This window comes from Pipistrellus kuhlii, unplaced genomic scaffold (assembly GCF_014108245.1).
Source record: "Pipistrellus kuhlii isolate mPipKuh1 unplaced genomic scaffold, mPipKuh1.p scaffold_m20_p_7, whole genome shotgun sequence".
In the NCBI taxonomy this organism is placed as follows: domain Eukaryota; kingdom Metazoa; phylum Chordata; class Mammalia; order Chiroptera; family Vespertilionidae; genus Pipistrellus; species Pipistrellus kuhlii.
The window spans coordinates 26,859,713-26,877,159 of record NW_023425573.1 but is presented as its reverse complement, the minus strand read 5'-3'; the positions used below and the strand labels follow the sequence as shown (position 1 = coordinate 26,877,159).

Sequence of the window (17,447 nt, the reverse complement as noted above, 5' to 3'; positions counted from 1 at the left end):
ACCTGGCACCAGATCGTGAGCTCCTTCCCTACCCCCTGGGTCATGGATTAGCATCTGGAGTCCACACAAAGGTGCAAGATGGAGCCCGCCTCCCGGGGACAGGCAAGCCACTGTCCTGGGGGTGCTTTGAGATGCTCAAAGGCCGAGCAGAGCAATCTGAGAGCAGGTCCGAGTCCACTATCCCTGGCACACATATACCAGAGGGACAGCAGGGACCAGAAAAGCTCTGTTGTGCCAAGCGTCCAGCTCCCTCCTCCTTCTGGGGACGCTGGGAATTAGGAGCTGGAGGGAGAGGTAACACAGGACATGGCCTCAGCCAGGCCAGGGCACAACCTGGGCGAGCAACTCACCAGGAGACGAGCCAGGAGCTTCTGCGGTGCAGGCAGGTCCACTGAGGAAGAAGGAGATTCGACCCCCGCTGGAGTGCTTGGCCCAAACCAGGATGTGCCCCACCCCTGTGACCCCAAGGTGGGGCTTTACCCTGGATAATTGGCTTATCCTGACAAGAGTGGAGAATTGTGCTATGGGCTGGGGCTTAGAAGATGCTATTTTTAAGAGAAGCCCACTTTGAGGTGGACACCAGGGTCTCCCATGAGAGTGTGTGCCTCTTCCTGTGAATCTTGGTATCTATTGAGCCAACAGTGATCAGACACCTGCCCCCCCCCCCCACCCCCACAGCTACAGGTGCTGGTAGTCAATGAGTTGGTAAGAAACAAACACAGCACTTGGGCCAGTGGGCAAGGGAGGACCAAGCTTCCTGAGAAGTTGCAAGTGAGAGAGCCAAGTTGGGAGTGGGGGGCATGAGGAAGACCTCAGTGGGTGGCCTCATTGGTTGCTCAAAGCAGGTTCCATTGTTTGCTGTCCCTGGATTCTAAAGGGCACCTCAAACCACCTCCCTGTCAGCCATGCCCATCAGCAAACCCTTGGGCCCTGACAGCAGCCCCCTGGAAACAGCAGTGTCATCCTGCACATAGCTGGGCCTAGTCACTTTTTTGAGTCTTATGTTCACAGTGCTCAGTCACGGGGACCACAGTGGAGTGACTTACAGAATGCACGAGCTGGGACATCTATAGTTCCTCCACCTGGCTCACAGCAGTTCAGAGAGGTCACACGAGGGGAGAGGCTGAGCCAGGACCTCAAAAGGGTGGGGTCTGGGCTGGGTCATGGGGACATAAAGAGTGAGCCACCAGAGGAAGTTGTCCAGTGTTAATACATCCTCAAATGAGGCAAGGGCGGGCCTTTGGCCTGGCTGTTTGGACTCTGGGATGCTTCTTATAGGAGGGGAAGTGTTCAGAGACATGGAGGGTCTCACTTAAGGGACCTGCCCAATCCCACTAGCTGGCTCAGGGTTGCTGCCCACCATGCCTGCTCTTGCTGGCCGTGTTGGCCTCCCCATCCATGATGTGGAACTGGCGTTCTGCCAGGTTTGTGAGGCTGATGCAGATGGGGGTCAAGACCTCCACGTTATCGGTTTCCATGATGTAGCACAAGAGCCTCACCCAAAACTCCTGGTGGAAAGAGGGGGCCAGGATTAGCTGGGACTAATGAGGAGATGGCCACATGAGGTGATGGGTCAGGCTCCCCCATAGTGTGGGCCTCACCTCAGTTTCCCAAAACTGTACTTCCACCCACTGACATCCTCAACCCTGGCTGGCTCTGCTGCCAACTCCAGTCTTTATCAGGGCCATCAAGTGACACTCTTCCCTCCCCACCCCAATATGGCAGAGGAAGCCAGCTAGTCCTAGGGGGCCCAACTCCCACCCCTGCTGACCTCCACCAACCCCACACCATTACACTCTCTTCAACCAGCACCCTCCCTCTGACCCAAAGTCCTACAGAGGTATACACTGGGCAGATGACTCAGCTGAGCTTGCCTACTGTGATGGTCAGATTTATGTGTCAACATGACTAGGTAAGAGTACCCAGTTATTCAACCAAACACTACTCTAGATGTGACTGTGAATGGGTTTTATAATCCTTAAAGGAGATTATCCGAGATAGGGTGGGTGGACTTCATCCCATCAGTTAGAGAGTCTTAGGGGCAAAAAAACTAAGTTTCTATGAGGAAGAGGATATTCTGCCTCATGACAGCAGCATCAGCTCCTATCTGAGTTTCCAGCCTGCAGGCCTGTCCTGCAAACTTCAGGCTTGCCAGCCCCGATAATTGCACAAACCAATGCCTTGAAGTAAACTGCGTGTATGTGTGCATCTCCTATGGTCCTGTTTCTCTGGAGAACGCTGACTGATACAGATTCTTGGAGCCCCCCAACTTCACCCTTCCATCTCCCCCCTCCTTGGATGATTATTGAACACCCCCAGCTAATGCTGGTCCCCCTAAGCCTCACTACATGTCTCTGGGAATACATTTCGGGCAATAAGTCAGCTGATACATATTAAGGCTTACTTGTGTGCTAGCCATTGCCCTAGCATCTGTGGGCTCTAAGTTCCCATCAAGCACCTGGCTCTGGAACTGGATCTTGAAGGATTACAGCTCAGGCAATTGGAAAATCAGTGTCCCCAGGCATCACAGGCAGTGGGAATGGGAGAAGCAACAGCACAGCTCTGGACATGCACCATTTCCCCAAGCTGGCACCATGCAGACACGAGCAATTAGTTTCAGTGTGCCAGCCCAGTGGACAGGTGGGTGGGGCTCACTCACGTTGGTCATCCCACTGACAGCAGAGGTTATGATCTTCACGGTGTCCATGGTGACTTTGTGGACCATCTTTTCCTCCAGGTCCCTCTGATGATAGCTCTCCCTGCGATTTGTCTAGAATGCAGAACCAAGGGGGCCCCCGCTTGAGGGCTGGCAAGGGGCTTGCTGTGCTCTTGCTTCAGTGTGATCTCCTCACCCTCCATGGGGTTGAAGCCCAGACACTGAATCTCCAGGATGCCCTGAGCCCAGAATGCCTCTCTGTGTTTTCTAGACTCCTCCCTGTGTAGCTGCACCCACCTTTACCTACAGTTTACTGGGTCTGCATACTGTGTTAAGGATGTCTATGCATATAGTTCAAGCTCAGGTACATTCCTTCTCCAACACTTTGGAAACCACTTCCAAAGTCCACCTGCTCCATGGTCTGCATGTCAGGACCACTCACCAATTTGTAGGTGGACAGGGTCAGCTGAATGGACACGTACTTTAGGCCCCAGCCTTTGATCCTTTCCTGGAAGCCAGACAGAGCCAACTGGCCGATGATGCGGAGAATTGCCATCCTCACCTGAGAGGACAGGGTGGCAGACACACTGGAGGTTGGGGTGGGCTCCGGGGTGAGAGGCTGGGCATCCAACAACCAATCCCATGACATGAGACAGTAGAATTGGGGTGTTCTGGGCTGTAAGGGGTCTCAGGAGCCACCTGGCCTCTACCCACTCTGTTCACTACCCCTGCCTCATCCAGAGGATGCACTCTGCAGCATGTCCTCCCCAGAATCTCGCCTGGACTTTTCAGAGACATAGAGTGACTGCCTTTTACGTAGACAGCTCCATCCTCAGGGGACAACCTGAGGCTCCCTGGGGCTCACATGTGGGCCAGCACAAACAAGCCTGTTCTCTCTCCCCCAGACAGGATTGAAGACAGCTTTGCGTGAACCTCCAGTCCAAATCCCCCATTCCCTTCTCATTTCTGCAGACCCTCCCATTCTGGACCTCTCCTCCCTGGGGTCAGGCAGCAGCCCGCAGGGTCTGAGGCCAGAATCAAAGCTACACTCCGAGGTGGCCATGGCTGCAGTGGCTCCCTTATTTGGAGGGGAAAGGGCAAATCCCTGGTTTGCTTTTTTCACACGCAGTAATGACCTACAACACTCCTGGCCCGAGCTGAGTCCCCTTGGCCTGCCCTCTGTCTAAGTGTGTCTGAGACCGCAGTGGGCAGCAATGATAGTGAGAAGAGAGTGAGCCACAGCTTTGATGGGCCTCATTCACCTCCAGCCCTACTCAGGGCTGGCTGGGAGCTAGGTTTTCTATTGAAGGGCATTGCTTCAGGAAGCCCACCTCCACCCACAGAGCTGGAGAGGAACCAAGGGCTGCTGATGGGAGAAGGCTCCTGCTGACTTCCCTTTGCTTCCCAGCAGGGACTTCTGAGCACCACCCCGTCCAGGTCTCTGGCCTGTTACCTTGGAACGGGTGTCAGAGATGGTGTTCTTGACCACTCGGATGGCCAGGCAGATGGTCTTGATGTTCATTTTGGGATCTGAAAGAGGAAAACCACCCTGGAGGGCCGATGGCCTCAGAGCTGGACTCTGAGATGCCCAGAGCAGCAGAAGCTCACCTTCCCTGGATAGGCATCAGGTGGCTTGTCCATGTCACAGCCTCCTGAGCCTCCAACTCACCACCACATGCTAAAGGGCGCTGCCCTCAGAAGCCTCCCAATGCCCGGCCCACCCCAAACTGGCCCATCCTAGGGCGATGTGTTTATGCCTCATTCCCTCAGTCCCTACTTTCTCTCTCTCTCTCTCTCTCTCTCTCTCTCTCTCTCTCTCTCTCTCTCTCTCTCTCTCTCTCTTCCACTCACTCTCTCTTTTAAAACTGATGTTTAGAGAGAAAGGAAGGGAGAATAGATAGAAACATCAATGAGAGAGATACATCGATCAGCTGCCTCCTGTATGCCCTGCAGTGGGGATCAAGCCCACAACGGAGGCATGTGCCCTGAATGGGAATCAAACTGGTGATCTCTTAGGGCCCTGGTCAATGCTCAACCACTGAGCCACGCCAGCTAGGCCCAGTTTAGCCTCTTTTGAACCTAGTCAGACTCTCACTGAAAGTAGGGTCTCCACCTCAGAGCTTCTTAGTCCCCTCAGCTGGGCACACAGTTAAAGGAGGAGGAAGATTAAAGGAGGTGAGAAAGCATCTCCATGAGAAGGTTCTGGAGAGATAACGTGTGGACAGAATTAGGGTTGGGTGTTCAAGTCTAAGTGTTACTGGAATTCCATGTTGGTGGAGAAAAAAACAGGAAATGAAGACAGGTGATCAGGCACTGAGGAAGAATGTTACTTTTTTTTCTTTCTGATTGTAAAAATAGTGTATGTTGCCCTGGCCAAGTGGCTCAGTTGCTTGGAGCATCGTCTCATACACCATAAAATTGCAGTTTTAATTCCCAGTGGGGCCATGTATGTGAGGCAACCAATTGATGTCTCTCTCTCTCTCTCTCTCTCTTTCTCTCTCTCTCTCTCACTCAGTCTCTCTCTCTCTCTAGTAAAAACATATCCTTAAGTGAAGAATAAAAAAATAATAGTACACACCCAACCGGTGTGCTCAGAGCATCAACCCATGAATCAGGAAGTCATGGTTCCATTCCCTATCAGAACATATGTCCGAGTTGTGGACTTGGTCCCCAGTGGGGTTCATGCTGGAGACAGCCGATCAATAATTCTCTCTCATCATTGATGTTTGTACCTTTACCTCCCTCTCCTTTCCTCTTTCTTAAACCAATAAAACCATTTTTAATAAAATAAAAAAAATTAAAATAGTGCTGCCCTGGCCAAGGTGGTTCAGATGGTTGGATATCATCCTATGCATTGAAAGGTTGCTGGTTCAATTCCTGGTCAGAGCACATAGCTGGGTTGTGGGGCTGGACCACCAGTGGGGCATGCAGGAGGCAGCCAATCGATGTTCTGTTCTCATATCAATGTTTCTCTTTCTCTCTCCCCCACCCTTCCTCTCTAAAAAAAGTAAAAATATTTTTTTTAAATATTGAATGTTCATTGCGAGATTAAAATTAAAAAATTACAATTCATGCTGGGACTGGTTTGGATCAATGGATAGAGCGTCGGTTTGGGGACTGAAGTGCCCCGGGTTCGATTCCGGTCAAGGGCATGTACCTTGGTTGTGGGCATATCCCCAGTAGGGGGTGTGCAAGAGGCAGCTGATTGATGACTCTCTCTCATCGATGTTTCTAACTCTCTATCTCTCTCCCTTCCTCTCTGTACAAAATCAATAAAATATATTTTAAAAAAATTACAATTCAACACTAGGTCCTTTTAAACCCATTTATACATAAATATATAGATTTCTTTTAAATAACTAAGGTAATGCTATATATACTGTCTCATACTGTATTATTACATTAAACATATAAAGGGCAGCTTTTCCACGCAAAAGTACAGATTGACTACACCCTTAATGGCTATATGATACTCCATTATTTGGTTATACTATCATTCCAAGAATTTCCTATTGAAAAAAAAAAAAAAACTAAGTTGTTTCTCTTGCACAATGTTACAATAAACATTTGGGCAATTATTTCATTCAGACAATTGACAAAACGTTAGACTGTTGAGCCCAGGTCTTGGTCCCTATCCAATTGAGCATACAAAAATTCTTTATCATTTACACCCCTGTCAAAGAAGTATAAGAAGCTGGTTTCTTGTTCGTCTAGACCAGAGATTAGCAAACTGTAGCCCATAGGCTAAATTCAGCCCAAACCTGACTTTTGTAAATCAAGGTTTATTGTAACACAGCCACGCTCTGTAGTCTATGACTGCTTTTGCTCTGCAATGGCAGATTGAGCCACTGTTCCAGAGACCATGTGGCCCGAAAATAATTTCACTATCCTCTTTTACAGAAAAATAGCTAAGCCAATCTAGTGATTATCATCTCTGCCCACTGGATAGGTAGAAAGGGTCTTGTGAGTGCTTAAATTTGCATTTCTTGAAGAGAGAGGTCAAGAAATGTAAATTTAAGCAGAAGGTCCCGCACTATCAGCAGAAGGTCCCGCACACAATTGCCAGGTTTGTGCCTTGCACAAAGACACTCAGTTCAAGGGCTGAGCAAAAGCCACCCAGGCTCTTCTCACCATGTACCTGCAGAACTGCATGCTGCCAGCAGGGGGCACATTGTTCGATAGGTGAGGTCTGAGCTAGTGCTTGGCGGGAGACAGTATTTCCCTTATTGATATCAAGGCCAGTGTTTGGGTTTAAGGATTTAGAATCAGCTGAAACCGGTTTGGCTCAATGGATAGAGCGTCGGCTTGGGGACTGAAAGGTCCCGGGTTCGATTCCGGTCAAGGGCATGTACCTTGGTTGCGGGCATATCCCCAGAAGGGGGTGTGCAAGAGGCAGCTGATTGATGACTCTCTCTCATCAATGTTTCTCTCTATCTCTCTCCCTTCCTCTCTGTACAAAATCAATAAAATATATTTTAAAAAAATAATAAGGATTTAGAATCAGGGGTTTAGACTAAGGTTGGGCATTGGGTCAATGATGATTCAGGGATATACCTATATGATTTATGAGGCTTTCTATTCACCTTTGGGGTTAGTACTAGAATTCACATTAGCAGTCTGAAATTCAGACTCAGGTGGAAGCTGGGATCAGAGTTTAAGGAGAGGGTTAGGGGTGAGGAAGATGGGTCTGATTAAGGTCTAGGATAGAAAACGTGAAGCAACTGAGAGCGTTGGCTCCTTAGCCCACCCAGTGGTGCCTACAAAAGAGGAAGTGACATAGGTCCTTACATGGGTGAAATCCATCTCTCCTGACCCCCACCCGCCTTCCTGCCCTTGGCTCACCATCTGCGCCCACCACTGCCCTGATCAGGGTGAGGGTTCCCACGCGGGTGGCTTCCTTGCTCATCTCCATTTGGTTGAGAAAGAACTTCATCAGCTCCTTAGGGAAGGAGCGAGCTGCAGGGGGAAGGGCAGTTTGAGTCCCTCCCACTGAGCCAGAGCAATGGGGGAGGCAGGCCCAGCTGTGCGGAGAGCCTCACCGAGAGCTATGAAGCAGTGTTCGATCTCCCTCACATTCTGGCTGCTGAACTGCTGCTGGACGGAGGCCTTGGTACACACCTGGGAAGGGGCCATGCAGGGAGGGTCACAGCTGGACAGTGGGATGTAGGTGCACAGGAGAAAGACAAAGCCTCCACCGCCCTTTTGCCCTGGTCAGCTACCTGCTGCAGCCCTTGTCCTGCGGATCCACCCTAAGAATGCCATGCCCAGCTGCACTTGCCAGCCTCACCTGGGTGTGCAGCTCTGTGAAAATAGTGTGTAGATGCATTTGGGGAACAGGGGTGCTGGTGATGACTGACACTTCTAGGATCTGCCTCAAGACCTGCAACAGATGGCCAAATGGTGGCAGATGATCTTCCACCAACTCAGGGTTACAGTCCAGACTCTTGATGATGAGATGATCCTGGATTTAGGCTGGGCCTTAAATCCAGTGACTGATGTCCTTATAAGAAGAGAAGACACTGAGACAGGGACTGGGAAGAAGGCCAAGTGAAAATGAAGGGCAAGTTAGGAATGATGCTGCCTCAAGCTTAGCAATGCCTGGATACCAGACGCTAGGAAAGGCAAGCAAGGATTCCCCCCCAAGAGCCCTCAGAGGGAATGCAGTCCTGCCCATACCTTGAGTTTAGACTTCTGGTCTTCAGAACCTTGAGAGAATGAACTTCTGTTGATTTAAGCCGTCCATCTTGTGGTTCTTTGTTATAGCAGCCCCGGGGAACTACACAAAGGTCACAGCCTCGCCGTGGCCTCTAAAACCCTTTGGGATCTTGTCCCTTCCCCCTAAAAGTACCAGGCCCCATGGTTCCTCATAAGGCATAGATATTGGGTCTGCTGTCAATCGTCCAAATATCAGACATCCCACCTTCCATCCAGATGGCACCTCTCCTCCTCTCACTCCCCCTCCCCCTGACCTCCCCAGTACACTTGGAGACCAGGCCTCCAGCCCAAGTGAGTTCCTACACAGCCCGCACCTGCGTAATGAAGAGGGCCTCCAGGCTGCCCTGGTACTCTGCCAGCAGCAGGGGGAGGTAGTCGTACACCTCCTCCCGCAGGTCATCGTTGGGCAGGAGCAGGTTCAGCATGGGCCTCAGGGACTTGATGACCCCCAGCTTCACCTACCACAGGAGGGGAATCTCAGGATTCTTTGGCCCAGGGCCCCCAGCAAGGCCCAGTCATGTCAGCCCTGTCCACAGAGTCAAGAATGTGTGACAGAGGGGACCTTGGAAGTAGAGTTGAGTCCTTGCCCAGGGCCTCACAGGTGAGCAGTGAGGCCTGGCTGTCCCCATGAGTCCTGACTCTGTCACTTGGGTGGCCTTGTACAGATACTTATTCACTCTGTGTCTCTTTCCTCATTTGTGAAACAGTCCTATAGCATAAAGTTGGCATGAAAATAGCTCCCATAGGTAAACCACATGGAGAGCTCCCACTTGCACATAACATGACCCCATCTAGAAGCTCCCCGGGCTTTAGCAAGCCGGCCTCCTGGGACACCAGTACCTGGGCATTCAGGGGCATGACCTCCTAGCTCTGTCATTAATTAGGTCACTATCTCTTTGAGGTCCTGGGAACAAGGCTGGACCCAGCGGTGTCTCAGCTCTCCCAGCCTCACAGGCTAAGGAGCCATTACCTAGGGGAAGGCAGCCCCCCACCCGAGAAGGGCACATCTTACCTCTGGGTTGTTGCTCCTCAGCCACACGGTCACAAAATAGCGATACATTGGGAACAGCTTTATAGCAAACTGCTCTTCCGTCATCACAGGGTACATGCTGTCCTCCAGATGCCTCAGGTAGAACTGCACCGTCTCACAGAAGGTCTCCATGGCTATGGTGGGAGAGGGGGAACCCAGAAGGGCAGGAGGCAGGACACAGCCCCATCCATAGAGTCAAAAATATATGACAGAGGGGACCTTGGAAGTAGAGTTGAGTTTTTCTCCAAGAAAGAGGGAGTGCTCACACACTTCCACAGCTAGTAGGTTACTGAGATGGCCAGGCACAACCCAGAAAAATTGCCTCTGCATCTCTTCCTCTCTGCCCTTCCAGCCCCTCACCACTCCCTAATTTTTTATCCCATATACCTGTGTGTCCCCAGGGTTGGGGGCATTAAGCACACAGGCATGTCCAGGCCCTAGCCCTTGAGATTCACGTGCAGGGGCCAAGAATGGGGCCTGGGCATAACTCTTTATCTCCATCCTGGGGATGCCAATACAGAAGGAAGCAAACCCAGTTTGCCCTATTTTTCTCAGAGTTCAGAGATTTGGGGACCAAGAAAACATTATGTAATGAAAATGTGGGCAAGGAGATCAGATGTAAACAGCATCAAAGACCTGCCCAAGTCAGGCCCAACATAGAGACATTTCCCCTGGTCTCCACCCTGTGAATCCCATCTCCTTCACTTGTCTTCTCCTGAGAAGCTTAACTACAGAGCAAGCTACGCCAAGTCACAGGGACAGCTTCCTCCTCTAAGCTACCTGCCCCCTCCTGGAGAGCCAATCAGAGGCCACACCAAATAGTAGATTGAACAAATGTTTGGGAATAAATGAACAGCCTCTGGTTCAACAATCCCCACACACACCCACTTCTTACCCCATTTTCCCCTCCAGCACTCTGATTGGGCCAGACCTGTAGGCCCACGGGGAACACGTACCACCACAGATCACCTGGCGCATCTTGGCTTCATTGACCAGTCTCAGCATCGTGAATATGGTTGCCAGGGTGATGCCCATGTAGGGCATGAACTCAAACACTGTAGTGTGGAGGAGAGGTTGAGGGAGCATGGTAAGCCGGAAGAAAGCAAAGATAACACCTCTACTCTGCCCCCAACCCAATCCTGAGGTGCCTGCTTGCTGAGCTAGGGAATCCCTTTGTGCCCCTGCGGCCACAGAAAATAGTGTGAAAGTCAAGAGGTGAAGAGCCAGCTGAATGTAGATGAAGAGAAAGGAAGACATAAAAGGGACGGGGAACAGAGGGACGGGGGAAGAGAGAGAGCAGAGACAGAGCCACGGGAAAGATGGGAGAGGCAGGAAGTGGGAGACCATGAGCTCTCAGAACATATCGGCTTCCTTGGAATGATGTCTGTTCCCTTTGGGTGCCACAGATTTTCTTGGATGAGAAACAGAGAGTGAGGAAGAGGAACTGAAAGACAGCAGATAGAAAAAAGGAGGGCAGAGAAAGAAAGGAAACAGAGATGGGTAAGGGACAGAGAAAAGAGGTTGTTGGGAGAAAGAGTAACAGGTGACAAGCCCCACTCCAACACCTCTCTGAACCTAGTTCTTCCACTGTGCTGGGAGCCCCCATTCCCATCAACATGCTTTCTCAAGACTTTCCTTCCCTGTCTGGGCCCCTTCCTCCTATTCATCCATTTGTCCCTCTGTCCTGATTCTCTGGCCTTAGCACATAAGAGGTCTAGGCCCTCCCTTGCCCCTGAACCTCTCCAGCTGTCATCTCACAGCAAGTGACTGATCCTCCTTGTCTTCACCCCTCCCACCTCTCTCCAGCCTGCCCAGGCTCCATCCCCAGCACACCATGAAACTCTTCTTGGCCAAGCAGCCTTCTCCAGCCTCATCTTACTGGATCCTTCAGCAAGATGGGACACAATCGGCCCTGGGCATTTCTGAATCACTGTTCTCTTTGAAAGGCCCACTACACTACACTATCCTAACCTTCCTCCCTGTTCTTACAATCCCTCCTAAGCCTTCTTAATGCTGAGGCTTCTCTCTTCTCTTCTCTTCTCTTCTCTCTCCACTTTCATGCCCTTGGGGTCAGAGGCTTTGAACACCACCTACATTCTGAGGTCCCCTGGTAGGAAGGGTAAGCCCAGACCTGCCCTCTGAACTCAGAAACCACATATCAGCTCCCCAGATGACCTCTCCACTTGGACATCTCACAAAGGATCATTACATACAAATGAGATTCTTTCTGAGCCCCCAAGTTCTCTCTCTTTCCATCTTTCCCATCTCAGGACATTAACAACCATGTATCCTGTTGCTCAAACCTGAAATGTGGGAGTCATTCTTGCTTCCTCTTTGCCTCCTACACACAACTTACAGATTCATGCCCAAGCCCCATTCATACCTTCAGTCTGTTCACTGCTCACTAAATGCACTCCAACCCAAGCCACCATCATCACACCTTCACACATCTCCTGTCTCCATCCACACAACAGCTAAGTTTCATCATGCAATTCTACAGCCTTGAAATCCCTCAGTAGCTTTCTATTGCCCTCAAATACAATTAAGACTCATCACCCACTCGGCCTGCCTAACTTTCCAACCTCATCTTACACCATCTCCCCTGGCTCTGTAACTCCAGACACACTGACCTCTTAGCTCTTCAGAGAAGCCAAGCTTTTTCCTGCCTCAGGATCTTTGCACATAATGCCTTAGTGCACCCCATTCTTCACACAGATATCATCATCTCATCCTTTAGGTCACAGCTGAAATATAACTGTCTCAATGAGGACCTACAGAGATGAAGTCCTCTCCCTCATCCTGATTTCAAGCAGCCACCTGGTTGTCCTCTTCACACCCTCAGCTCTTATTAAGATCACTTATTTTCTTGTTTACTTGTTTATGGTCCTTTACGAGGGTAGAGACTGTGCATGTTTTATTCCCTGTTGTGGCCCAGCACCCACTGCAATGCCTGCATGGACTCAATACCTCTTTTGTGGAATGAAGAGAAAGGGAATGAGAGAGAAGGGAAATAAAATGAGAGAGGGAGATGAGAAGACAGAGAAGAATACAGCCTCAGATGAAGAGGACAGAGATTTGGAGGAGATGGAAGGATGGAGAAATACAGATCAAAATGTGAGGCAGAGACACAGAGAGAATCTTGACAGTTAAGAGATCCATGGAGATGAAAAGAAGGAATTCCAGGAAAAGAGAAGAAAAGAAAGAAATGGGGTGGGAGGATGGGACAGAGACTAGGAGGAAGTGCTGGGTTAGCTCGAAGGGGCCATGAACTGGGCTAAGGGCCTCCACACCCTACCATTGCCGTTGGCCAGCTTCGCCAAGGTGATAATGACAAACTCTTCTGTGAGCTCAAGGGGCTTGAGACGGTGTTGCATCTCGTACATGACCACACTGAAATGGTTCCGTGACAAAGCTACCAGGGTGTCACTGGCCACCTCTGCCTTCATGTAACCCTCCACCTGAGGGGACCAGAGAGGGACATGTGGTGTGACCACCACTGGATCCTCATAAAACCCTCCAGTCCCATGCCTTCTCCAGCCCCACTGGGCCCCCTTGGGCTCAGCCTGTTCTTGCCTTATGAGGTGGTTGGACAAGAGCCTTGGTTGTCATAGGCCATACCCACCAACAGCCCCACCCTAGGTTGCCAGAGACACAGGATACCAATGAAGCCCAGAGTTCCACTACCTCCAGGATCTCCCGCATCTCCTTGGAGGCAATGGTCACCAGCCTGTGGACACACTGCTCCTCCAGCTCCCCCTCCTGCTGAATGATCTCCTGCAGGATGTTATAAATGTTGACTTTCCGCTGGGTGGAGATCTGGGGAACAAGCATGGCAGGCAGGAAAATCCCAAACCTCAGACCCCTACTCCTCCATCTCCATCACCTGCCCTTCCCTCCTCCATCAAACTCCTCCTCCAACTGGCCACACCAGTGTGGCCTACAAATGGTTCCCTCTTCCGTGTTCAGTCTGGCATGCTCAGCAAGGCAGATGTCAAACACTCAGCACACCAGATCCTCAAGACCTGGCACTGACCCAATTGAGAGTCCAAGAAGTTGGGTTTGCTCTGCCCTTTGCCATAGTGAGGGAGTGCTTCAGATCAGGGAATGTTCCTCTGTCTCTATTTTGATTCCTGGACAGCACTTATCACTGTTATAAATTATAGAATTGCACAAAGAGGTTGTAACCCAGACCACACCTGGGGAGCTGAATTTGAGAATGACTCTCATTTATTCAGGTACAATGAGCCACTATCAAGAAATGAGAGATGACTCTGTATATGGGCCATTGCTGCAGATGGCTTTCTCCTCCAGACAGTAAGAAGACCACTTTCCAACAGACCAGACATCTTAGCAAATTTGGGGACCTCAAGGAGAGAGGAATTCACCCAAATGTATATGTTCTACTAGTGAAATCGATATAGAGAGTGTTGGTCTTGTTTTTCTAGTCTTGGTTTAGTAAGTCAGAGAAGCTAGTAAAACATCAGCCAGATTCCTTGTGGCCATTGCTGTTCAGTACCACAAGGCTCAGGGATTCACAACTGGTCCTTATTGCTTCCTAATGAGTCTTCTTAGACATTTCTTCCCTAATCAGCCCTAACGAAACCTTAATACCACACATATAGTCTGTACCTGTTTATGGCTGTATACAGTTCTGTGCTTTATATATTAAAAAGTAAGATTTTCTCCGCTCCCCTTTAAGAACCTTTAAGAACCAGTTTTACCATTTGGGGGCAGTATTGCACCCCATTTGTTGAGAATAATTGCTCTGGATTTTCAAAGTGAATTTAGAAGGCATATATATATATATATATATATATATATATATATATCACTCTTTTTTTTTTTTTTTTTAAGACTAAAGAAGCCCAATCAGCTGTGGGTCAGCAGTTGAGTTTTTTTAATTTATTTTTTTATGTTTTATTGATTTTTTACAGAGAGGAAGAGAGAGGGATAGAGAGCTAGAAACGTCGATGAGAGAGAAACATCGACCAGCTGCCTCCTGCACACCCCCTACTGGGGATGTGCCCGCAACCAATGTACATGCCCTTGACCGGAATCGAAACCAGGACCCTTCAGTCCACAGACCGACACTCTACCACTGAGCCAAACCAGTTTCAGCTATAAATCACTCTTGATGAACCTACATAAATGGCAGGCAAATTGTAATAAGAACAGTCTTTCCTGCGATCAAGATTAATCCCTGGAAAATATTTATGGGCACAAGAGAAAAATTGTTCAAAACTTGAAAACTGGCATAAAATAGGCACTCAGGGGCCTTTTAGTGTGTGGTGCTGCCTGCCAGCCACTTGGGAGTTCTCGGTGCCTTTATCTTGGACTGTCTAGGCCAGTGGTCGGCAAACTCATTAGTCAACAGAGCCAAATATCAACAGTACAACAATTGAGATTTCTTTTGCGAGCCAAATTTTTTAAACTTAAACTTCTTCTAATGCCACTTCTTCAAAATAGACACCCTCACGCTGTGGTATTTTGTGGAAGAGCCACACTCAAGGGCCCAAAGAGCCGCATGTGGCTCACGAGCCGAGGTTTGCCAGCCACTGCTCTAGGTAGTTAAGGAGTGTGTGTGTGTGCAGAAGTTTCTCTTGCAGGGTCTTGGTTGTCTTTAGCTCAAAACAATCCATATACCATAGCAGCCCCAGGTGTGACTTGTTCTGAATCCCTACATTACTAAATTCTACTGATTCCAAGGATGTGTTCTTAAGGGTAGAAGAAACTTCTGAGAGTCTGGTCTGGAACTTCTCTAGATGAGTAAAGGGAAACAAGTTAAGGATGAGTTCAAAAAGTCCTTTGTCATGCTTTAAAGGGGGTGTACATTTGCCTTGGGTTAAGCTAGCCACAATTTGCCAACCACTGGTCTAGGCAATGGTATGACTCAACATCCCTGTGCTCTGGGTCTGCTGTGTCTTTGCTCTCCTATATCCACCAGCTTTGCTCCAGCTCTAGAATGATGCTCCCAACCCCATTGCTCCAGCTCTAAAATGATGCTCCCAACCCCATTGTGTCAGAATATGGAAGAGCTTTTAAAAATTGGCATAGCCACAGTCTCCATTAGGTCCTCAAGAAACTAGAACTCCACAGACCAGCCCATTTCCATACCCCGGCACCTAGCCCTGCACCTTTGACAGTCAGTACGTGTGCTGAGTGGTAGATGGACACACAAGAAGCCGCAGTGGCTGAGCTCAGAGGAGTGGCTGAGGGTGCAGGACGCCCTACCTCTGGCACCTGTAGGCAGCGGATGAGAGCATTCATCACCATACAGGGCTTGGTGGTGGCCTTCTCCGTAATTATCACCGAGGCCAGTGTCTTCCGCATGTCAGGACCTGCCCCAGAAGCATCCATCTTTGATTCGCTGTCTATGATGTTGAGGAGGTTTGTGACTTGTTGGAAAGTCCCTGAGACAGAGATGGCACAGGATTGGTGCTGAGGTCACCATTACAGAAGGTGCTCCCTGTGCCCCAGCCCCCTCAACACCTGCACAGCCTTAGCTGCACCTGTGGTATGATTGAACAGGGACATTCCTGTCCACAGAGTGGATGGAGATATTTAGACCTCAGCTCGGACTTGCCCTCAAGGAGTTAGTGGCCAAGATCAGACAGTAATGCAAGGATATGGGTGATTTTCTTACCACCATCATCTGGTTCCAGAGGTTCCAGGTCCTCTGTTTCTTCTGACAGGTCCTCATTTGAGTCTATTGCTGATTCTGCCATCTCTTTCTCAGGCTCTTTTGACATAAAAAAGATTTTTTAAAATACTTGGTGTGTCGACACAGTCTAAAATGACCTCCAATGAGTCACACCTTAAATAATCCCTTCCCCTTTAGGGTGAGCAGACTCCATGATTTGTTTCTAAACAATAGTGTGTGGCAAAAATAATGGGAAGCCACTCTCATGATCATGTTAGTCTTAGCAGATTGAAGAAAGAAATTCTCCTGCCAGCCTTGAAGGGTAACAGCCATGATATGAACTGCTGACGGAGGAGGCCATGTGGCAAGGAACTGAGAGCCTCAGTACCACAACCACAAGAACCTGGATTCTTCTAGCAGTCATATGAGCTTGTAGATCATGCAGGGATCTGACACCTTGAGTGCAGCCTATGAGACCCCAGAGCAAAAGACTTGGCTAAGACATGCCCAGACTTTGACCCACAGAAACTACGAAATAATAAATGCGTGTTGTTTTAAGCCACTAAGTTTATGATAATGTGTTACACAGAAATAAATAATATTTATTAAGCAGAGAGGAAGACCTGAAAATAAAAGATGAATTAGAAATCCACCTCAGCAAGTTTCACAGTTCTTTCAAAGGCTCTCACACGGCAGCTTCTTAAGAGTTGACAAACATCAACACAGATGTCAAGATGGAAGATTCAAAACTCCCAGGTCTTTTCTTCTCCTGTTCCCAAGTTCCTCAGTCTCAAACTCCATCCTAAGGCCCATCACCATCCTGTTCCCTTTCTTCTAGGAATCCTTTAAAGATCTACTCTGAGACCTCAGTACTGACCTTTACTCCAAACTCTCTCCAAGATGGAACAAAAATACAACGCAAGAAGAAGAAGCTCTGTTCTTTGCCTAATATACATCAATGGTGACTTGGACAATGGCAGGATCAGTTGTCAAAACGAGAGACAGTTGGGATCCTCAGTGGTAACACAGATGAGGACCAGGTCTCCTGGCGGGTGGAGGGCTTCATTAGAATCATCACCGTTAGGTGCCAGACCCTTGGAACTTTGAGCTCCAACTGCCTCCCTGAGTCTCTGTCAACTGAGGACTTTGAAGAGTGCACAGATCCTGTGAGAAAACCTTTGCATCATGCTGTTTAAACATTACCCACATGTCTGGTGAAGTATGGAAGAGGAAAATGGTGGGAGGGAGGTGCTTCACAGCCTAGTAACCTGGGGATACTGTCATAGAGAGCCAGGGTAGATAGGTGTGGTCGGGGCAGCTGGAGGAGAGGTGGGTGACAGACAGTCCCGGGAAAAGGACTCCTCCCTGAGGATTGGGTGACTTGCAAAATGAGGAAGGGTCTTTCC

At 49.3% G+C, this 17,447-nt stretch overlaps 1 protein-coding gene across 1 annotated transcript in view; it reads right to left on the bottom strand.

Annotated features, from left to right (window-relative positions):
- The window catches only part of MROH2A (maestro heat like repeat family member 2A), a 41,273-nt gene extending 25,147 nt beyond the window's left edge, over positions 1-16,126 (bottom strand). Inside the window, exons 1-15 of the mRNA XM_036420975.2 lie at positions 16,045-16,126; positions 15,633-15,811; positions 13,086-13,217; positions 12,697-12,859; positions 10,358-10,456; positions 9,384-9,535; positions 8,686-8,829; positions 7,944-8,036; positions 7,696-7,774; positions 7,499-7,612; positions 4,110-4,186; positions 3,099-3,218; positions 2,660-2,770; positions 1,361-1,508; positions 351-391 (exon numbers count right to left, since the gene is read on the bottom strand). Coding sequence (XP_036276868.1) covers positions 351-391; positions 1,361-1,508; positions 2,660-2,770; positions 3,099-3,218; positions 4,110-4,186; positions 7,499-7,612; positions 7,696-7,774; positions 7,944-8,036; positions 8,686-8,829; positions 9,384-9,535; positions 10,358-10,456; positions 12,697-12,859; positions 13,086-13,217; positions 15,633-15,811; positions 16,045-16,126 — 1,734 coding nt within the window. The remainder of the gene's footprint in view (positions 1-350; positions 392-1,360; positions 1,509-2,659; positions 2,771-3,098; positions 3,219-4,109; positions 4,187-7,498; positions 7,613-7,695; positions 7,775-7,943; positions 8,037-8,685; positions 8,830-9,383; positions 9,536-10,357; positions 10,457-12,696; positions 12,860-13,085; positions 13,218-15,632; positions 15,812-16,044) is intronic.
- Between the last annotated feature and the right edge of the window lie 1,321 nt (positions 16,127-17,447).